The sequence below is a fragment of the Protopterus annectens genome, chromosome 16.part0 (genome assembly GCF_019279795.1).
Source record: "Protopterus annectens isolate FY-2018-M chromosome 16.part0, PAN1.0, whole genome shotgun sequence".
Lineage (NCBI taxonomy): Eukaryota > Metazoa > Chordata > Ceratodontiformes > Protopteridae > Protopterus > Protopterus annectens.
In genome coordinates, this window is record NC_056750.1 from 879,436,709 (window position 1) to 879,462,232 (window position 25,524).

The 25,524-nt window shown below is 35.0% G+C and overlaps 1 protein-coding gene across 1 annotated transcript in view; it reads right to left on the minus strand.

Annotated features, from left to right (window-relative positions):
• LOC122790677 overlaps positions 1-25,524 on the minus strand; it is a 560,216-nt gene that overhangs the window by 288,439 nt on the left and 246,253 nt on the right. Inside the window, exon 11 of the mRNA XM_044058200.1 lies at positions 1,459-1,694. Within this exon, the coding sequence (XP_043914135.1) occupies positions 1,459-1,694 (236 nt within the window). The remainder of the gene's footprint in view (positions 1-1,458; positions 1,695-25,524) is intronic.

The following is a 25,524-nucleotide window of genomic DNA, read 5'->3' on the forward strand; positions in this document are numbered from 1 at the left end:
AAAAGATTGTACAGAGCAGTAATAATGCTTTCTTTTGGTCTGGTGCCACCTATCTGGGCACAGCCTAGTATCCCAGCACCCCATCCTGTTGCCCTCTGACCATGGTTGAGAACTATGAGATAATCAGATAAGATCATCCCTAGATTCCTGCTCATCATTTGTTGATACTAATGACTTCCTTCCACACTTTGTACTCTTTCCCAGTTTTTTACTTCCCTTATGCATTGCTTTACTTTTTCTACACTAAGTGTAAACTGACATGTTAATCTTGCCAGCTAATTCTGCTTTCTTGTAGATGCTATACTGCATTATTTTGTGCACTCAGAAAAAAATAAATAAATAAACATCCTTCATAATGTTCTGCACTATCGCCTATAAAGAACAAGAATGGATCGGTAGCAGTTCTGATCAATTTATTTCTCAGGTGGTCAGCACACGTTTATCATAGGAGACTTTGTATGTTTTAAACCTCTGTCACCTACTACACCGTCAATAGATTTGCTGTATTACCTGCTAGTGCTATCACTCCCTTTAAACCTGTCACCTATCACACTGTCGATACATTTGCCGTATTACCTGCTAGTACTATCACTCCCTTTAAACCTGTCACCTATCACACTGTCAATACATTTGCATTGTTACCTGCTAGTGCTATCACTCCCTTTAAACCTATCACCTATCACACTGTCGATACATTTGCCGTATTACCTGCTAGTGCTATCACTCCCTTTAAACCTATCACCTATCACACTGTCGATACATTTGCCGTATTACCTGCTAGTACTATCACTCCCAAAGTTGTGCAAAGTCTTCGGATGAGTCATCAAACTGCAGTCCCATCTGCTTGACTTGGTGGTAGCTCAAGTGGATGACAAGAATCCCATAGCACCAACTGAATAGAGCAGGGGACGTTTATAAACACCTCCTTGGGTCTCCCCTGAAAAAGGTTACTAGCCCAGTGGGACTAACATTCTTTGTGGTAGCATGATAAATGCCTTTTTAAAGTCTAAGCAGGGCACATCTCCCTTCTATTCTAATATCAGAATTTTATTACATTTGCTTGGTATCATTTTCCTGTTTATGAATCCATACTGCCTTGAGATATTAATACCTATTCAATTTTTCCCCCAGTAAGACCACCAAAACATTTTACACTATGTAAGCAATGTTATACTGAACTGATCTAAAAGCAAACTTTTGTGCTGGGAGAATCGCTTACTACTCCCAAGTATTTTTCAGTGTCTCAAAACACAGTGGCTTCAAAATATACAGAAGTTAATATTACACTCTCTGTGCTCACAGACTGTGCCTAAAATATTAAATTCTATGTATGCATTCACTGCCCATTAATAAAACCCCAAAAATACACACTTCCTCGGCTGAAAATTTAGAAAGAAATTGTAAAGTTTTAGCCCCATCCTTCACAGAGAATCTGTTACATAATGAAATATCCCTTACCTTATACACACTGACTGCATCATGCAAGAACAGAAAACTGTGCCTGGAATGTCTTGGAACACAAAGGACACAAATAAAGGCCTCGTCCTCCTGGCAAAACAGCTCCAATTTCTGTCTGTGCTTCCCACAGCACTGCTCTGTTCTCCCATTTATAGCACGCAAATTCTGCATTTCTTTTTTCTCGCTGCAGTCTGTTCCCTGTCTTGTGTGCTCCAGCTTCATTCTCTGGGATCTTTAAAGTGGAATGCTCAGCTTTCAATGCACCAGTCCCTTTGTAGGGAAGACTCTGTCTAAATTCACACAGAGTGTTTTATTACATTATAAGAAATTCAGTCAATACTATATAATACTATGGATCTGGTGTCCACTGTATAAAATCACTAGATAGGTAAGAAATCTGAAGATACAAACTGCTGAGAAAAACCTACAGTCAACCTTCTGCAAACTGTGCTACTGTATTAACAACCTGCTTTTTCAGTTTCATTTTCAGAGTACAGGAAGTAGAACGTTGAGGCAAATGACCACCCACATTTAAAGGGGCAGCACACCAGTAAGCAGTCAACTTGTTTTATCTGAAAGTGAACAATACTCCTTTTAAACAGCTATTCTTAATTTTTAGTGTTCAGATCCACAAACCCCCAACAAATTTTGACCCAAAAGTCAATTCAATTAGACATTTTAAATCATTTCAAATACATTAAATTCTTCAAGCCAAATATTTTTGTAATATTTACCCTCTTCAAAACTCCCAATGAATCTGTTTCTTTGTGTAACTGTTTATTTATTCACGTACTGCTTAAAAAGTAGGTGGGTTGGCAGTACAGGCAATTTTTGTATCGTATTTTATTGTATTTATTAATTTATTAATGCTCTTTTTTATATATATATATATATATATATGCATACACACACACACACACTATATATATATATATATATATATATATATATATATATATATGCATACATACACACACACTATATATATATATATATATATATATATATATATATATATATATATATATATAGATATATAGATATATATGCATACACACACTATATATATATATATATATATATATATATATATATATGCATACACACTATATATATATATATATATATATATATATATATATATGCATACACACACTATATATATATATATATATATATATATATATATATATATATATATATATATAGATATATATAAATATATATGCATGCACACACACTGTATATATATATATATATATATATATATATATATATATATATATATCTAAAATTTATATTCACTGTTTTGAAGAATGCAGTATCCTAGAGTAAAGGAACTTCTCCAGGATACCACAGTTCTATTGTTAATGTACATATCCCCACACTGGCTAATGTTCCCCACAATCACAACTAGCTCATGTTGTACCCAGTGCTATTTATCACGTGATATGTTGCACTGTATGTGGGAGGGGGGGAAGTGGTAGTGATGGGGTAAGTGTGGAACCCGGCCATGCTGGGCGCACCTCCACAGCCCCTGAACCATAAGTTAAACAGCATAAACAAAAAGGTCAGTTCCTGCTCTGGCTGATGCTCCTTACCTCGGAGGCAAGTCAGATCCTATTTCTGTGCTCCTCATCTCCAAACTCAGGAGACAATACAATGCCCTTTCTACGTCTAAAACTGTAGTAAGCCACTTGCTATAACTTATACCACACCTGAAGCACTGAAGTGCTTTAATCTTGTGTTCTTGAAAAGCAATATTAATTTCTGCACAATCATTCAAAAATACCAGTATAGAAATGAATACTGTGACTGCACAACCACAATCAGCATCCCCTGCCTGTGCGCCCTAAGAACTTGCACCCAGATTGGCAGACCGTTTCACTTGACCCTAGCAATGCCTCTGCATGCCACATCAGTTGAACTTTTCTATTCATGCTGTTCAGTGTCGATTGTAAGTTCATTATGTTTCTACCTGTTATCCATCTACCCCAACATCCCCAAAAGGCACTTAAGTATTGTCTCCTCATCAGGTGGTGCAGGAGGGCAGCAGTAAGATTGCTTGTGGTAGACCATAGATGAGACATTTTGTGAGCGGTCATAGACATGTTCAGTGTTGCTGAGAATCATGGTGGAAGAATACAGACAAGTTAGTACATGGTCAACAGCATGAATGAAACAGCTTGTAAAAAAAAAAAGTTTGTGATACTGTCTCAGTCCAAAGGTAGACATGGGTCACTTCATCAATGCCACAACAGAGGTTAAGCCATTCTTGTGTCTCTAATTGATAGGATACAAGTTGGGAAATAACTACTAGCTGTTTTGATGTGAACTTGTCAGCCTGGCAGATAGCTAGGAATTCATACATCAACATAGGTTATTGGTTCTGTGTGAAGATAAAGGCCAGTGTTATAGACAGTTCCATTATATTATATTCAATCTCTATAGTAAAGCCCTCACCACATTAACTCTAGGACCTCTATCATATATCTTCAATGGAGATAATCCAGGTAGGTGTTTGACATGTCACATGTACTTAGGATGGGGACAGTAGATATTTGCAGTGCTCTGAAGGGTAATGTAAGCACTTATGCTTTACATTCCTGATATGTCAGGTGTGCCTCATGACATCACTCCTGCACCAGGTAAGAGTTGGCAGTTTGTGTGTTTCTTATCTCAGCTTTTGAGGTGAATATGTGGTGTGAAATGGCTTGAGTACAATCCGTAATGGTTGGTGCTACATTCACTACAGTAATGCCACAGAATGTCACTGTCATAAATTATACAGAGGTTAGTAGTGCAACTGCACCATGGGTGTAGCCAGGCATGCACCATGTAAGCCGCTGTATTTTTAAGTAAAAAATAATTTTCTTTATATAAAGAGACCAAATACCCCATAAATAAAATTAAAATAGTACTTGTAAACTAAAAAAGGGAAACACTTATGAGTTCATTCTAATATATGACTGTTAGATTGATAACTACTCAATAAAAGGCTTGTAAAAGCTTTATTCTATATGTGCTACATACCTAATTCTGTACTAAGCACATATATCATACAAAAAAGCAGTTATGTTGATGTGGAGGAAGTTCAAAACTTGAAAATTTACTGTACGGATTGGAAAGGAATGACCACTCCTCTAAACTGCACCCTAGGCCACTGATTCATAGGATATAATTCTCTCCATAATGCCCTTTAAGAGCTTCATGTACAGATATCCTGTCATGGTACATAACTGTACAGTACTTCATGTACATATACCCTGACTTGGTACATAACTGTACAGTACTTCATGTACATGTACCCTGACTTGGTACATAACTGTATAGTACTTCATGTACATATACCCTGTTGTGGTACATAACTGTACAGTACTTCAAGTACATATACCCTGTCAATGTACTTAACTGTATACTTCATGTACATATACCCTGTCATGGTACATAACTGTATAGTGCTTCACGTACATATACCTTGTCATGGCACGTAACTGTATAGTGCTTCATGTACATATACCCTGTCATGGTACATAACTGTATAGTGCTTCACATACCTATACCCTGTCATGGTACGTAACTGTATACTTCATGTACATATACCCTGTCATGGCACATAACTGTATAGTGCTTCATGTACATATACCCTGATATGGTACAAAACTGTATAGTTCTTCATGTACATGTACCCTGACTTGGTACATAACTGTATAGCACTTCATGTACATATACCCTGCCATGGTACATAACTGTACAGTTCCTCATGTACATATACCCTATCATGGTAAATAACTGTATAGTGTTTCATGTACATATACCCTCTCATGATACCTAACTGTATAGTGCTTCATGTACATATACCCTCTCATGGTGCCTAACTGTATAGTGTTTCATGTACATATACCCTGTCATGTTACAAAACTGAATACTTCTTCATGTACATATACCTTGTAATGTTACATAACTGCATAGTGGTTCACGTACATATACCCTCTCGTGGTACATAACTGTAAAGTGTTTCATGCAACTATGCCCTGTCATGGTATATAACTGTACAGGAATTTCATGTCCATATACTCTGTCATGGTACATAACTGCATACTGCTTCATGTATGTATACACTTTCAGTGCTTCATGTACATATACACTCTCATCGTACATAACTGTATAGTACTTCATGTACACATACTCCATTATGGTACATAACTGTATAGTTCTTCATGTACATATACCCTGTCATGGCACATAACTGTATAGTGCTTCATATACATATACCCTGTTATGGTACATAACTGTATAGTTCTTCATGTACATGTACCCTGATTTGGTACATAACTGTATAGTGCTTCATGTACATATACTCTGTCATGGTAAATAACTGCATAGCACTTCATGCACATATACTTTGTTATGGTACATAACTGTATAGCACATCATGTACATATACCGTGCCATGGTATATAACTGTATAGTTCCTCATGTACATATACCCTATCATGGTAAATAACTGTATAGTGTTTCATGTACATATACCCTCTCATGGTACCTAACTGTATAGTGCTTCATGTACATATACCCTGTCATGTTACAAAACTGAATACTTCTTCATGTAAATATACCTTGTCATGTTACATAACTGCATAGTGGTTCACGTACATATACCCTCTCGTGGCACTTGACTGTAAAGTGTTTCATGCAACTATGCCCTGTCATGGTACATAACTGTACAGGTATTTCATGTACATATATTCTGTTATGGTGCATAACTGCATACTGCTTCATGTATGTATACACTTTCAGTGCTTCATGTACATATATGCTCTCATTGTACATAACTGCATAGTACTTCATGTACACATGCTCCATCATGGTACATAACTGTATAGTGCTTCATGTACATATACCCTGTCATGGCACATACCTGTATAGTGCTTCATATACATATACCCTGTCATGGCACATAACTGTATAGTGCTTCATGTACATATACCCTGTGATTGTACATAACTATATAGTTCTTCATGTACATATACCCTGACTTGGTATATAACTGTATAGTGCATCATGTACATAGACCCTGTCATGGTACATAACTGCAAGGTGCTTCATGTATGTATACCCTGACTTGGTACATAACTGTATAGTGCTTCTTGCACATATACCCTGTCATGGTACATAACTGCATAGTGCTACATGTACATTTACCCTGTCATGGCACATACCTGTATAGTTCCTCATGTACATATACCCTGTCATGGTAAATAACTGTATAGTGCTTCATGTACATATACCCTCTCATGGTACATAACTGTATAGTGTTTCATGTACATATACCCAGTCATGTTACATAACTGCATACTTCTTCATGTACATATACCCTGTTATGGTGCATAACTGTATAGTGCTTCATGTACATAGACCCTGTCATGGTACATAACTGTAAGGTGCTTCACATTCATATACCCTGACTTGATACATAACTGTATAGTGCTTCATGTACATATACCCTGACTTGGTACATAACTGTATAGTGCTTCATGTACATATACCCTGTCATGGTAAATAACTGTATAGTGCTTCATGTACATATACCCTCTCATGGTACATAACTGTATAGTGTTTCATGTACATATACCCAGTCATGTTACATAACTGCATACTTCTTCATGTACATATACCCTGTCATGGTACATAACTGTATAGTGCTTCATGTACATAGACCCTGTCATGGTACATAACTGTAAGGTGCTTCACGTTCATATACCCTGACTTGATACATAACTGTATAGTGCTTCATGTACATATACCCTGACTTGGTACATAACTGTATAGTGCTTCATGTACATATACCCTGTCATGGTACATAACTGCATAGTGCTTGGATATGCAGGTGCTGAGAGAATTTTTAAGTAACAAATTGAAAATATTATTACAAATGAGTATCAAACCTACTCCTAAAATGTTGGATTTTTTTCTTTAAAGTTAATACAAATGAATTTAAAAATAAACCTTATCTGTTGATAATATAAGATTTTAAGAGCTGAATTTAGTACAGTAGATGCCTCTGATAACAAGGTATATGAAGATGAATCACTATACAGTTTTATACCATGACAGAGTATATGTACGCGAAGCACTATACAGTTATGTATCATGACAGAGTATATGCACATGATGCCTAATACGGGTATTTGTCACGGCAGGGTATATTCCCATGAAGCACTATACAGTTATGTACCATGACAGGGTACATGTACATGAAGCACTATACACTTATTTACCATGTCAAGGTATATCTATATAAAGCACTATACAATTATTTACCATGACAGGGTACATGTACATGAAGCACTATACACTTATTTACCATGTCAAGGTATATCTATATAAAGCACTATACAGTTATGTACCATTACAGAGTATATGTACATGAAGCACTATACAGTTATGTACCATGAAAGGGTATATGTACATGAAGCACTATACACTTATTTACCATGTCAAGGTATATCTATATAAAGCACTATACAGTTATGTACCTTGACAGGGTATATGTACATGAAGCACTATACACTTATTTACCATGTCAAGGTATATCTATATAAAGCACTATGGGTCTATATCTTATGAGCAAATCATGCAAACTGCGAATGTTCATAATATCAAACTTACCAGACCTCAAAGTACTTTTTCTGAGATTGCCGTTCAGTGAAGAATGGGATATTGCCCTTTCTTCACTGTAGTGCAATCTCGGAGTTGAAATATATATTTAGAGAGGGGTGTGGGGGGCACAGACCCCACAATAGGAAGTTTGAGGTCTGGTACATTAGTATTAATCATACCATATATATATATATATATATATATATATATATATATATATATATATCGAAGAGTTTTCCTATATCATTTAATTTATTTTCATGTGGAAATTGGTAGCAAAATTTTAAATTATTTTTCTCCAAGATGGATACTATATTTATGTTAAAGACTCTAAGCATCCAGTCATACAAGCTCTAGGAAATACCAGGAATAATAATTGTTTAAATAGATAGTTACTATTGATTAGTGTTTTAAAAGTCTCCAAAATGTGCTTAACAGCAAAAGTACAAACATTTATACTTTTATTATTCATAGAGTAGCCTTTCAAAACCCAATAAGCTACATTTATATTTAAGGTTGGATTATATTTTGTTTCCAAACTTGATGTAAGAATTATTTATACAAAGATTTCTAGTTCGAACAAAATCCTGAATTAAACCAAAGACTAATAAAACCTAAGATGGCAAATTTAATATATAAATAAATATTTGGAAATCTAACCCCTTTCTTTTCCCAGCTTTTTACATGACATTCATATGATATTCGTGGTTTGTGAGGAAACCACATGAATTTTAATAGTATGGAGTTTAATCTTTTAACTGTATAGTGTTTCATGCATATACACTATGTCACGGTACATGACAATATAGCCCTGCAGTACATAGACCCTGTTAATGTATATAACTGCAAATTGCATCATGCACATCTGCCCTGTTATGGTACATAACTGTACAGTGCTTCATATACATATACCCTGTTATGGTACATAACTGCACAATGCTTCATGTACTTTTACAATGTCATTCTACATAACTGTATAGTGCTTCATGTAGATATACCATGTCATGGTACATAACTGCACAATGCTTCATATACATATACCCTGTTATGGTACATAACTGCACAATGCTTCATGCACTTTTACAATGTCATTCTATATAACTGTATAGTGCTTCATGTAGATATACCATGTCATGGTACATAACTGCACAAAACTTCATGTACATTTACCCTGTTATGGTACATAACTGTACAGTGCCTCATGTACATATACCCTGTCATGGTACATAACTTTACAGTGCTTCATGTACTTTTACAATGTCATTCTACATAACTGTATAGTGCTTCATGTAGATATACCATGTCATGGTACATAACTGCACAATGCTTCATGCACTTTTACAATGTCATTCTACATAACTGTATAGTGCTTCATGTAGATATACCATGTCATGGTACATAACTGTATACTGCTTCATGTACATACACCCTGTCATGGTACATAACTGTATAGTGGTTCATGTAGATATACCCTCATATGGTAAATACTGTACAGTGCTTCATGTACTTTTACAATGTCATACTACATAACTGTATAGTGCTTCATGTAGATATACCATGTCATGGTACATAACTGCACAATGCTTCATGTACATTTACCCTGTCATGGTACACAACTGTATACTGCTTCATGTATATATACCCTGTCATGGTACATTACTGTATAGTGTTTCATGTAGATATACCCTCTCATGGTACCTAACTGTATAGTGCCTCATGTACATATACCATGTCAAGGTACATAACTGAACAGTGGTTCATGTACATGTACCCTGTCATGGTACATAAGTGTATATTGCTTCATGTACAGATACCCTGACATGGTACATAACTGTACAGTGCATCATGTACATATACACTGTCATGGTACATAACTGGATACTGCTTCAGGTACATACACCCTGTCATGGTACATAACTGTATAGTGGTTCATGTAGATATACCCTCATACGGTACCTAACTGTATAGTGCGTCATGTACATATAACATGTCAAGGTACATAACTGTACAGTGGTTCATGTAGATATACCCTGTCATGGTACATAACTGTATAGAGCTTCATGTACACATACCCTGCCATGGTACATAACTGTATAGTGCTTTATGTACATATACTCTGTCATGGTACATAACTGTATAGTGCTTCAAGTACATATACTTTGTTATGGTACATAACTGTATAGTGCTTCATGTATGTATACCCTGTCATGGGCATAACTGTATAGTGCTTCATGTACATACACCGTGTCATGGTACATAACTGCATAGCGCTTCATGTATACATACCATGTCATGTTACATAACTGTACAGTGCTTCATGTACATATACCCTGTCATGGTACATAACTGTATAGAGCTTCATGTACACATACCCTGCCATGGTACATAACTGTAAAGTGCTTTATGTACATATACCCTGTCATGGTACATAACGCTACAGTGCATCATGTACATATAACCTGACATGGTACATAACTGCATAGTACTTCATGTACATATACCCTGTCATAGTACATAACTGTACAGTGCTTTATGCACATATACTCTGTCATGGTACATAACTGTATAGTGCTTCATGTATGTATACCCTGTCATGGGCATAACTGTATAGTGCTTCATGTACATACACCGTGTCATGGTACATAACTGCATAGCGCTTCATGTATACATACCATGTCATGTTACATAACTGTACAGTGCTTCATGTACATATACCCTGTCATGGTACATAACTGCACAGCACTTCATGTATATATATACCATGTCATGTTACATAACTATATAGTGCTTCATGAGCAATTACCTGGTCGAGATACATAAAGCAAGAGAGTTACTGGTAGTTGGCTTTTGCTTGCATTTACTGCCCTGATATGCTTCCAGTGATGCCTGTGGTCCTTCTTCCACTTTTTCCTGGCTGTTGTCCACCCTCTCACTCCCAGTCTGATTATTTTATTCCTAATTTTGTTCTGTGTCTCTAAATGACCTTTGGAACATAGAAAAGTAGGAAAAATAATAGACAAGGAATCACAACAAACAGAAGAGGCCTAGGTATATAAACCTTTAAGTAAACATACTTAAACGTTTTTGTGATCCTTTACATGCCTTGTGGCTGTAATAGCTATCTTTGGAACACAGTGTACACAAAAACATTTTGTGCTCTCCCTCCTGGCACATAACCTAGAGCATTATCTGAGTCTGTTCAAACACCAAAAATCAAAACTTAATTAGTACACAGAAATGCTGCTTTACACACCTGGATTGACTGTGTACCTTGTTGTACTACTTGAATGTTGATGTAGCTGAGTGTTAGGTAGATGTTGGTAGCCATGGCTGTAGTAGGCATTCAAAATCAGCTGTACAGCACAAACAGAAAAATAAATGTATACTTCCTTTATATATATGGGTAGCATGTCAGTCATGTTGCTACTGTATTACTTGTATACTATTCTCTTGACATTCATGTCAGATGTAAGCATCTTAGAAGAACCATTGAAGGTTAAAGATGTTCCATATTTATATATAAATAATAAATACATATATATATATAAATATATCTGTGTGTGTATGTATATATATAAATATATATATATAGTTTTTTATATCTATATATGGGATCCGTACAGATCCCCGAATGCACTTTCCACCGAAGCAGAAATCACAGAGCATGCTTAACCGAAAGTGATGTTCACCGAAGCAGCACTTTCGGATAAGTATGCTCGTTGTGCCAGTCGTACTACAGTGCGGAAAAGGGAAAATTCCCTTTTCCCCACTGTACTGCGACCTTAGAGTGAGAATATTAAAGTGGGGGAGTGCAGGGGTGCAGCCCCCCACATGGGGGGTGCAGGGGGGCTTGCCCCCTGCATAGAAGTAGGTTTTTTTTTTTTAAACATACTTTACCATAAGCGCTTTTTCGGTGAAAACGCTTTCGGTAAAGTATGTTCGATGAAGTGGATTTGGACATTTGGACTTTTGATCTTTTGATCAAAAGTTCTAGATCAATATATATATATATATATATATATATATATATATATATATATATATATATATATATATATATATATATAAAAACACACACACTGTGCAGGCTGTTGGAATAACCTATACAGATGTTGGTGATTGCAACGTGTGCCAGAAACAACCCAAACAGATTATGGAGTAGTATTCAGTGAGACTGATTTACATTTTTATCTTTGTGACCTGCTGTTGGCTTGATGGGCAGATGTATGCTGTTTTCAGCTTTTAAGGCAGTTGAGAATAAAGCAAAATTATAAACTTTCTCCATGTTTGCATGATATTCTGCTGATGCTTTAAGAAATAAAATGTATTCCGAATATGTCAGGAACCAACAGCAGCAAGAAAATGTAAAACAAACCACGAGAGCAGGATTTCAGGATACAAAGTTTTATTCCGGTACCTCGGCCCAATGGCCTTCAAAGGAATAAAAAACACTTCACCAGAGATCATATATATACTGGTGCTGCATATCAATTAAACAATTACATAATTAAGTAATTAAGAAGAGATTCAGCACATACCAAGAATTAAAGAAACAAACACAATTCTTGAAACCACTAACAATAGAATAAATAGTATATCAAAAAACTACTAAATATTTAAATTCACTTCTAAGTTTAAACCTCCGAATATGTCACCTGAAAACCTCTATGAACTATCCTAGAATCCTGGATACTGCTGGTTGCAGTGTGCTGACTTTGTCTCCTATGTGCCTCTGGAATGTTCCATAGGTTATGAGCTCAAAGGGAAGACACATCATAGTTTGTAGTAGGAACGGATTTCCTCATTGTGTTTCATCTTGTGTGACTGGTATGTGTCACACATACCACTTCCCTAACTGATGCCAGTTGCAGTGTGGGTGACTCAGGGATCCCTGGCACCCCTGCCTAGCTGGAACAACTTGCTGTGTGATTGTATCCTTGTTGAGTACCACATTTTGGATAACAATTTCTGTTTCACAGGCTTACAGTCATGTGTTATGTATGCTAGTAGCTTGTGAACTCCTCATCCAGTTTTTACTCTGACTTACATCAAAATCCTATCTGTTATGTTACTGTTCTGTGCTGGTCTGTGCATTACACAACCCCATCCTCTTCTGCATGCCTCGTTGTGTGATTAGCATGTCGGGTGTTACATGCTGCTTTACCGCATCATAAACAATCATCATGTGTTTACTTGGTTAATCATGCACCACATAAATGTTTCTGAAACCCATCCACAATTATGTATGACTAAATTACTATCATACAAATAAAAGCACACAATATACAAACCATTTTTATGATTTTACATACTGAGTTGATAAATGTTGTTAATTCCATCAGTAACTGGGAACTAAACACTACCAGTGCTATGCACCCTGTCAAAACCTGAGGGCCAGGGATTGGCCTAAAATGAAAATGAGAATGCCATTTACAAATTTTAACAATTTAAATTCACATTCATTTCAGTTTTTTAACTCCTCAACTTCCCTTAGTAGTTTCTTATGTCATCTTTTTTTTTAATTTTGCATTGCTTATTTTTTTCCTGTAATCTTTCTTTACCCATCAGTTTGTTCTTTTACACTACTCTGTAACTGACAAACATTTTAAAACGACGCACACTAATAAGTAACCTTGCGACTGTTACAGCTCTTCCCGTTTTTCACTTTCTTTATTCTTTTCCAGTACAGTCCCATCTGCTACTGGAATAACCATTTTTTTATACACTCCTTTGAAGTTTTTGTTGCTTTTACCCAGTCATGTACTCAAGTATTGGGATGTTAAACAAAACCAAATATTAGTGAAATTTGCCATTAAAAATAACTTGCAAAAAAATTCAAGTTTTCCCAGAATGGCTTGCGCAATATACAGTCATAAAATATATGCTGTCAATCCACGTTTAACTTTAATTTACATCTCCAGCATCAAAAATAATTTTTAAACATTAGTTCCATTTTGTGAGTAATAAACCCTCTCTGCATAAATTTACAGGACAATTACCTCCAGGGTAGCTTGTTTTGAAGATATTAGCATTATTTTTTTTATCTTCCTCACTAGGAAGTTGATTAATTAATTCATCTATAATAATCCCAAAAGTTATCTTTATAATATAATTTCATACTTTTGTCTGTTTTATATATTTCAGATAAGTACCTTTTCCCTATAACAGTTTGATTTCCTAAAATAGTCATAGATTCTATAAATTCTGGAGCAGAATCTTTAATAGTTAAATGCATTAATAAGTCTAAGCATAATTCATCTTTATAGTGGTAGTATCTATTACTACAGTAAACATTAATTTTTGTAAACAACTCACAGGGCCTCATCTTCACACACTCTGCTGAAAGGATTTTCTTTATCCAGCTCTTATACATGGCAAAGCATTTTATTTGTGCTACTTGGTGGGGAAAATATTGACACCAATGGTGTGTAATATTTAATTTCTCTCCAGCTATACTAAACACTGTTTTGTACTTAGTAATGTAGATATGAAAACTCAATATTTTATACACTCAGAGATGTCACTAAGAGGGAATGCATGGAAAGCTTACAATAATTAGACCTTGTAACTTACAGGGCCTAGATTAGAAATACAAATATAGACTTTTTTAGTGTTGTGCATACTGATATCCTGCTGTACCTAGATAAAGGGTGAGTGTATATTTTTATTTGTATATACTTTTATCGTTTTCATTGTAACATATTTATGTTGAGTGGATTTATAATAAATAAGTAAAAATTATGTCTTGTTCTACTATTATTACATTGTTCCATTAGGAAAAGCAGAATTACTTTTTTTTATTTTATCGCATTCCTCAAAAGGAATTGTGAATTATTCGTTTTCCTTTTACCTACCAATAAAGAAAACTAAATCCACATTCATCTGCCTGAAAAGCAAATAAACTGTATTTGTCTTTATGAAAGTGCAGTTTGCATAGTTTATTCTTTTGTGCGTGTGTATTCTGAATTTATGTTTTTAAAAAGAAATATGAACTCCATGGATGAGCAGTTCTGCAAGTTCTATGTCCCTTATGAGGAAAACAAACTGGAAGCAAAACAAAATGCGTTTGGAATCAGTCTGTAGGAGTTGCAGCCTACTACCTTGAGCTATGACTGTTGGTAAGAACGTGTTCTCCTCCACCTTTCCACACAAGTCTTATGCTTTTCTAGTCATTACTACTGCCATCTGCAAGTGGCCCAAGTCTGAAAACCAAAGGCCTAAAGACTGCTGCATATTTTACTTCAGAGCATTGATAACCTTCAGCTTTTTTAGCATAAATGTCATATGCTTTTAGGGAGAGTCCTTTTCCAACAGAAACTAGCTTATCAAAACCTTACAACTTAGTCTGCCGATATATTATCTAAAGAATATCTATGAAGTATTGCTGACTCTGCCATCATCCTTCTTTAGTACAAGGATATTTTATTATGGTGCATTTCATTGTCATGTATTTTACTGTGTGAGCTAGTGACATGCTTTATGGGGATTTTTCTCTCTTCTTCCCTATGGTGTGACTGTGATGTTGATATATATATATATATATATATATATATATATATATATATATATATATATATATAGGGTCTATATTATATCATCGAACGCTTAAAAAAGCAAACGCTGATTGATCGACCTAATTTAAGTGAAAGCTTACAATCTCGAACTGTCAGATCAGCGATTTTTTTCCCAGGGAAAAAAATCGCTGATCCAAAACACATACACACAACACAAGCACACCAAACAAACAGAAATCCACACACATACACCTAAAATCTGATACCTAACCCTACACTAAACTATGCAGACACCACTAACTACCCACTTACCTTAACCCTAACCCTAAGGTCCGTCACTATTGCACACTCACCTCACTCCCTAACCCTAACTCACTTAAATCCGCCCTAACCCTCATGTCCACTCAATCATACACACACCTAACCTGTGCCCTAACCCCAACTCACCTAAATCACCCTAACACTCACATCTACACAATCGCACACTTACCTGAATCCGACCGGTAACTTTCCACCATAACACTGAAAATACCGAAGCAACAGAAACGGATAACCAAATTCTTTCCCTAGGAAAACATTTGAATTTCTGCTGCTTCGATATTTTGCAGTTTCACGAAAATAAGTTCGATCAATCAGCGTTCGCTTTTTTAAGCATTTGAGGATATAATATAGACCCTATATATATATATATATATATATATATATATATATATATATATATATATATATATATATATCAGGGGTGTAGGGAGGCTTACCCCTGCATTTTTTTCTGTTTTTATAGGTTTTTGACTCACTATTTTCTAAATTGTACTTTAGGCAAACAGTTACCCAAAAAAGATTTTGTTGAAGTTTTGTAAGTAAACTATTATCTGACTTTATTTTACAGCCTTAAAGGGGCTATCATTTATCAGAGTTACCACAGCTTGTTTGATACTTAATCTGAGGAAACATATTTATTTATAGCATTTTCTTAGGAATTAAGCATAAATAATTAAATGTGCATTTATTTTGATAGTGGTACTTTTTAGAGAGATACCAAAAGTATAATCCAAATGGTGCTGCGGTAGCGTTGTCGCCTCACAGTAAGACGTTGTCCTGTTCGATTCTCAGCTAAAGCGTCTTCTGTGTGGAGACATGCGTGAATGGGCATACCTTCATTGAAGGTTGTGCGTCAGAGCTGGCAACTCGGCACGTAAAAATCTACTGCCAATCACTAGCGGACCAGAGTTCTGCTGTGGCGACCCCTAAAAGCCGAAAGACCCAACAACAACAACCAAAAGTATAATCCAAATATTTGTTTTTCACCATGTCTATACAGCATAATTTAAATATTTTCTAACATTTCTGTATATCATACAGGACTTGATTTACTATTAATTACTGCTTATAAATTTGTCTATAACTGGATATATACATTTAGTAAAGGAAATGAAAAAATGTCAATGTATTTAATACATTCTAACTTAGAGTTCCAGTTTAGATTGCATTTTACTGGTCTTGGCATGTTTTCTCAATTGGAGTATTTATAGACAAATAACTTGGAAACATTATTTCCTACCATAAATTGGAAGGCTGTAAAATACTAAAATACTATTTAATATGCTCAATATTAGTTTTATGTCATGTAGACTTCTAACAAATGAATACAAAATAATACTTATAGTTTTCTCTTTGTCTTTTCCTTCACTACTATAGTCCTTTGAGAGAGAAAAGCAACCTATTTTATGCCTGCAGCAATTGCTACTCATCGCATATGCATAGATGAATAGGCTTGTATACAACTATATAAATCAGCAACAGATTTGCATATCTATAAAGATTTATGTACAACAAAATCTATGCAAGCATCTTTACTGAATAGATTTAGAACATTTAATTTATACATCATTAAGTATTTAAAGTACTCCATGATGGCACTATGAGTGCTAAGAACTAAAATATGTTTATTCTCAAATCCTTTGTGAATTTTACATTTATATATTTTTATAAAGCTTATTAGTACACACATTTTATTTCATATTCTCTACTAAGCATTAATTTTTTGTTCTCACTAAACACTAAAGTCATATTTTGGAGGCAGCTCTACAGAAGGCGCATCTTCCTTATTATCAAAGGAAAACACACCATGCATTTGATGCCTTCACAATTTGCTTTTAGTGGCTGCTGATATTGAAAGTTTATACTCTGTTACTCCACACGATTTAGGCATGGAATGGTTCTTGAGTATGATTGTTACTCACAGTTTTCTTGATAATGTTGAAGTCATTTGATAGAAATGTTTACGGACATTATATAGAGGAACAATTTTTTATATTTTGAGGGAGAATATTTCACATAAAGCAAGGATGTCACCATGGGTGCTACAGTGGTTCCTATTTATGCAAATTTAGTTTTAGTCAAATGGAAACAAGAATGCATTTTTTTCTACTGAATACTATATGTAGTTGAACACCTATTTTAACTATCAGGATGACATATTTATGTTGTAGTCAGGCAGTATTCTCAGGTTTATTTTTTTTTTAAATGGTACCACTGCATTTTTGGAATTCACATACTTTTATTCTGAGGTCAGTATACACTATTTGGATGTAATAATTTGGAAGGATTTTGACAGTCAAGCTTTTTAATCGTCCATTTACTGTCAATCAGCAATTGTTGATTCCTAATTGGACTTTAGCAGTTGCCATCCCTTTCATATTAAGAAGGGTATAGTTAAGAGACAAATAATTAGGCTGTCTCATTCAATCTCTGATGATGATATGTTTATACAGGAACTAGACTTTCTTAAGGAGATGCTTCTTAACAGAGTATAAAAAAAAGTTTTAACAAATATGTATCAATTGATTCTGGAAAATAGGAATTCTTTATACAAATACGTATCAATTGGTTCTGGAAAATAGGAATTCCTTATACAGTCCTATTACTAGGAATGTAGTTTCTATTAATTTTTCTTATTCTCAATCCAGGGATGAAGATATGCAGTTAAGTTTATGACCACTTATTCCACAGCTGCTTTTGATATTTATAACATTAACATCATTAAAGGAATTTTGTTAAGGTTTGTATTCCCATGGAGGTTTCTTGTTCACATGTAATTTTTTAGTTTGGTCAGAAATATCTTAATTTATCTAGTCATAAAATGTATAAGTATGCGGCTTGTCATCAGTGTTCTTTTATTTTAGAAGACTCCTACACCTACGTTCTTGTAACCTGAAAATTATGTATCCAGGGTCTGTTAATTGTAATACTATGTCTGTTGTTTACCTTTCTCATTGAGACACCTGTGATACATTCTATATAAGTATGACTGCGATCTTTAAAAGAATTTATGAACACTGCAGGAGCATTTTTAAAAATTATTAGAGTTGCCACCCCTCCGTTTTTTTTCTGGACTATTCAGAAATCAAACTGATTCTCCGGTAGTCCGGAAAACACTGTACAAACTCCAGTATTCTGTTTCAAAAAGGAAACAGACTAACGGAGTTTGTAAATCGGCTGATTTACTATGCTTTTTTTACAAAAAAGCATAGTAAATCAGCCGAAAGCAGGCGGCAGGAACGGAAAAAGAGGGTGTTCCTTGCCGAGTGATGTCATCGTGATGTCACAAAATGGGCGGGGTGTGAGCAGGAGAAGGGGAGGGATGGACGGGGTTACTGCTGATGTGAGAGGTGTGGCTTTACTCCAGTTATAGCCAAGATGAAAGGTGGCAACCCTAGTAATGATACAAAATCCACTATTTTTATGCATTCTCTGGCTTGTGTTAGTTTTCAGAGATTTAGATTTTTTTGTTATAGATAAGGTAGTTAATGTTTCTAGATGTGCACCGTGAAAACTTTTGTTAGACTGTAGAAAGCTTTTATGGCAACTGAAATTGAATTTTATTAAAATACCAGGTTTAAATGTTGCCACTTGGTTTTCAGCAAGAAACATTGGGCCACTGATCCATTTGCAAAAAAGAATCTTTTAGGATTTGACTTTTGAGACTGAAGAAGTAATAGATATATTTTTGTTTCATTGTGAAATCAAGAAGGAATGTTTTCCATGGAATGAGTTTATCTTTTCTTGGCAGGGGAATCATTTAAAGAAGAAGGTGCAGGTGGATTTTCCAACTGATGAAGTTGAATTGCATGATTTGAAATTTTTTTTATCAATGTGTCATTCAGTCTATGATACTGTAAAAGTGAAACATAAAAGAGGAATTTGGAATGGGTTGGGAGTTGAATGTAATTTTGAAATATGAAAAAAGATGTCGTAAAGCATTTGTCAAATATTATTCATGTGGCAGGCAATGGGGAAACTGTCAGATATACTGTCCAACAAAAAGCGTGTTATTTTTGTGGTGTTAATTATAAATGAGTGTCCACAAATTAAATGCAACCGATGTGAAAGCAACAGTCATATGATGAGCAAGTATAAGGAAGAGTATAGAATTTATAAGCAGGATGGCCATTTTGGTTTGATTGTGGGATGGGTAAATAATATAATATGGAAAAAAAGAGTGTTGTAAATTATGACAAACATGAAGTAGAAGGAGAAGGGGATAAAGAGGTGGAAAATTAACATGATAAAAGTGTTACTAAGGAAGGAGCAGATAATAATATAAGCCAAGAAGAATAATGAGGATGTTGAAAATGAAGAACAGCTAGGTACTGAAAAATAAGATGATGGGGAATGGATCATAAAAGAAATCAGAAAAAGAAATTCAATAGGGGTGAGGGTAAGGATGAGAAAGAGAAAGTTTAAAAATATATCACCAGAAATGAAAAATAAAGGCAAGGAATAATGTTACATTTTTGTCAGTTAATGTTAATAGTTGGTTTAATAATGGGAGAAGAATTGCTATTTTGCAATGGTGCAAAAATGTGATGCAAAAGCAGTTTGTTTACAGGATATAAGGTTCATTTTAGAAAGTGATAGGGTTCAGGTCAAGGAATTGTGAGAAGGGAGAACTGTATGCAATTTAGGAAGGGAGAGCTCTTCTTCGGTTGTGGTATTTTTGCTTGGAGTGGATGTTGTATTGTTATATGTGGGAGATCATCAATTGTGGATGTCAGGCAAGGCGCTGATGCATTTAGAGTGACAGGGGGTTATTCTTATACTTCAATAAAAGAGAGAAAATTATTTGAATTATTGAAGCCATATGTTAATGGAAACATGAAAATTATTTTGATGGGGGACTTTAACTGTGGGTTAAGAAAGTGTAGAAAGAAAGAAGTAGATGTTAAGAAACTTAAAGAATGTGTGAGATGTGGAAGGTTAAAATGTGGAATACTGATGGGTGGATATATAAGAGGGGGGTTGTATACTGAGATCTATTTCTTTTTTATATCTAATTTATTAAGAGAGAGAAATAATGGTAAGGTTAGTAATGGCTTTTTTAATCATATGAGAAGTATTTGGGTGGAATGTGTTGAAAGTAATGTAATAGTTAAAAGAAAATGAATTAAAAGATTAAACATCAAGATATTTGATAAGGTGGCATTAGAAAGTGAGACTGGTATGGAGTGCTCATGCATTAAAGAGGGATTTCTTTGTTTCAACATCTAAATGGTGGATAGTATAAAAAATATAAAACGTTATTATTGGAATGGAAAAATGAAGAAGGAAGAAATGATACAGTTGTTTATATGAAAATAAATATAATAAGACAGTGAACTGTTTAAAGGATAATTCTGAGAGATGTTTAGGTACGAAAGAGATTTTTTTTTTTGGAAAATAAAATTGAAAGTTTACAGTATTGTTTGAAGGATAAAACAGAGGATGTTTCCCTTTCCCTTTTTTGGTTAAACTGATTAAGATTCAAGTTTGTACTATGAGTGAAATTAAAAATGTAAAAGGTAATACTGCATGTAATCAAAAATATATTGTTGAATGTGGAGCAGTATGTTAAAAGTATATATGAAAAAGAATGTAGTTGTGAAGAAATGAGTTGGGGAATAAAGAGTTTTTCGGATGAAGCTATTAATATTTTAATGACAGATATTACTTTGGATGAGTTGAATAGGCTACTGGATAAAGTTAATGTTGACTCAGTAGCAGGTTTGGATAGTATGAGGTATAAAGTATATAAAAGATTAAAGTTAAAGCAGAAAACAAATATTACGTGTTCAATGAGTGGTTCCAGATAGGGATATTAAATGAGAGATTTGTGAAGTGGTTAGAAAATTTATATGGAAAAAAGAAAGGTGAAAAGAGTGATATTAAGAACTGGAGACTATTATATGGACTATAAGACTTTTATGAAGATATTGTAGGTTAGAATTCATGAGGTGATAGATGAAGTTTTGGTGGAGATGATTTTTGGTGTTTAGAGGAAATGTAGGTTGGACTTGTTAATACTGGTGATAGAGGTGGAGGATAATATTTTTTCTGTAGAGATAAAGATGTTAAATTAGGGAAGATGTAAGAAAAGCATACAGTTGTATGGATTATGAAAGCCTATGGTCTATTATGAAAGAATATGGATGAAATGTAATATTTATAGCAAGGGTGTTTTGTGGGTACATGGTTGAATCCTGTGAAGAGTGGATTTTGTACATGGGAAGCAGAGAAGGTGGTTTAGGATTAACTGATCCATATGTGCATGCAGCTTCTATGAATTTGTATAAGATGTAGTTGAAATAGAGAAGAACAAAGGTTTAGTGGCTTTGATTGTTTGTATAAAACATGGAGAACAGTGGAAATAGGAAGGTATGTATAAAAGGAAAAGGAGCACAGAAAATGAAGAGACTCAAGAATATAAAAGTAAAATTAGGTTATGGGGATTGGAAAACAAAAATATAGTAATTTCTATGAAGGTTTGGTAAAAGGACATTATTAAAAGGTGTTACTGAGTTAATCCTTGTGAATCATTAAGTGGGGATGTTATTAAAGGTGTGAAACAAAGAAAAAATGGGTTTTGTAAGGTATATGTGTCAATATTTTTTGTAGAAATTACTAGTATGTAGGTTACCTGTAAAGGGTAATATGTTATATAAAATAATATCATAAATACTATGTTTGTTTTGTGAAGGAACAGAAACAACAGAACATATTTTTAGAGTGTGAAATAGACCTTTTTTAAGGTTTGGAAGATGTAAATATGAATATGATTCTATATAGTTATGATGGGGATAAAGATAAGACATTAATTAATATGATGGCTAAAATGTTATTTGAAGTTATTTGGAATATTTGAGAGACTAGACTAAAAGAGATTATATTTAATAAAAATGGAATCTTGCTGAAATATTAAGTAAAACTTAAGTTGTGGTTATACCAAAAAGAGTGTGGGGGAACAAAGTTTAAATTGTTAATGGATTTATTATTGTTTGAAGTAAAAAACTGGATTTTTGCTGTACTGAAGTTTGATATTTTGTAATATTATTTGAGTTGGTAAATATGTAATTAATATAAATAATTTTGAAAATGTAAAATAAGGAACCGCTACTTTTTTTGATAGGTGCTGTCTGATCTTCTACATTTACCTGAGCTACCACCAACTGTGGCAGATGGGGGTATTTTAATGTCTCATCACAACGATGACACTCAGGTGTGCAGCACCCTCTTTATGCAGCTCTGTAGTGTCAGCAATCCATCAAGCTGGTGTGGAAATAGAACCTACAGCTTTCTACACTAAAGGTGTGTGTGCTACCTGGTGTACCACTGACATCGCTTTAACAAGTTTGTTTCTTTTACAAGTCTTTGTCTCACTATACATGACTCTCAACCTGTAGATATCAGAAATATGGACACAAACCTATTAAAAATACCAACATCCATCCCAAAATGTAGATACTAATTAGCATGACAATTGTATATTGTAACTCCTCCCACCCCCAGTAGGATTATAGGATACAGACATAGGGCAAAAAAATAATCCTTGAAGGATATTAGCCCCCAACAAAATGATCATGTGTGTGCACATAAACATATAAATGCAGAGACAGATATGGATATACAAAGAGACTCGCACACAAATATAGCAAGCATGCCTCATTTGTACAGGCAAGTATATACTGAATTATCTAAAAGAAAAATTATCCAAAAACTGGTGATTCAAAAAAAAAAAAAAAAACACACATGCTGCCACTCATGCTTCTGAACATTGCACATTCATTTGACACTCAGTCACTTACACACAGACACTACATACTAAAATCAAACACCCCAAAATATATATCCTATACATACCTCTCAATCTCCCAGCCCACAAATTTTGAATAAAGTATGTGGGGGGGGGGGGGGGGGCATAGGCCAAAAATCAGTCATGGACACATTTTAAATTTTGCTTTTATAAACTTAGAAACTTGCTAGAATAACATGTTTTGCATTTCTATTAAGAAATCTCTACTGGGAATCTTAGCACTTTCTAGTAAAAAGGTTCAATACTTGTTTGCAACCTCACGCTTACAACTTTCAAAGCACTGTTTGTTGTACTATTTTATCTTTCTCAGACTTTTGAGCTATAGCAACATGACTTGTATATAAAATTCTTTTATCAATCATCTTTTGCTGTACAAGGGCTCAAATAGTTATTAAACCTGAAGGGATAATGTCTCCTATGTTTTTCTGCAGACTCCATTTTGACTTGATATTATTTTAAATAATCAACTTGCTGGCACACTGACAAACTCCCATAAAAACACAGTTCATTGTTTTGGATGCTAAGAGTTTGCCAGTTGAATTAAGTCACCTATAAAGCTCTTGTCAGGTTCTTGCCTTAGTTCATTCCAAACAGACTTGGAATTTTGAATAGCAGATTATTTCTTCAGGACACCCTGCTGTTCATATACAAACTGATATTCTGATATACACTACTCTACATTCCAGCTTACTCCAGAGCTGTTTTACTTCTCAATGCCACTCAGTCATTTTGTGTCAAGACACTCAGCTCCCTCACCCTTTTACAAGCTTCCTTTATTTACATTTGTATGATCATAGGAAGTTACTAGGCTATTGGCTCTAAGGCCCTTATCAGCCTAGTCAAGAGTTTAGCCCATATTTAGCCAAATAAGAACATGATGCCCCAGTCCAACAGGGACACAGTTGGAAACCCAGGGGTGCATTTTCTGTTTCCCATTGAGTTATCCAGGTTGCACTTAAAAAGCGATAATGACATACTCTGCTTGACATGGAGTGTGAGTCTATTCCACAGATGGGGGAGTCTCTGGGACACAAATCTGTCCTGACAGTAAGTCCTATTGATATCACAGACCAGGTTGAGGCCAAGCATATGGGTTGCTTGACTGGAGCTTGACTTGTAGATATGCAGCTGTCCCATCATGGTGGGGTCTGAGATTGTTTTGTATGCCAGACAGAGGTCACCTTTGAGGAGTCTGTATGAAACTGAATAGAGGGACAGGGCTTTTAGCCTGTCAGTGTAGGATAGATGTTTGAGGTCTAGAGATCTCCTGGTAAGGAACCTCTGTGGTCTGTCTAGCTGCTGCATGTGCTTTGTGAGGTACAGGCCAAAGGGGGCTTTGTACTCACTAATGGGCCTTATAAGGGAAGAAAACAGGGATATTATCACCTCCTTGTCCCTGGATGAGATATCCTTACTTATACGGTGGGCTATGTAGAAAGCTTTCTGTACAACGGAAGTGACATGGTGGTCAAAAGTCAAGTTGCTATCAACCTGGAAGCATAAATCCCTCTGGATCTTTGTGGGGACATCACTCTCCCCAAAGGGGATGATGCATTTTTTGGTATTTAGCTTGAGGCCATGTTTCTGGCACCATCATTTGTTTGGGTGAGACCCTCTTGGAGAATGTCCACATCACTAGGGAAATTGATGACAATGCCCAGCTTGCCCTCATCTGCAAACTTGGTCAGCCATAGCCCACTGGTTTTGGCCTGCACCTCAGATAAGTATATCCCAAATAACAGAGGCCCCAAGACAGATCCA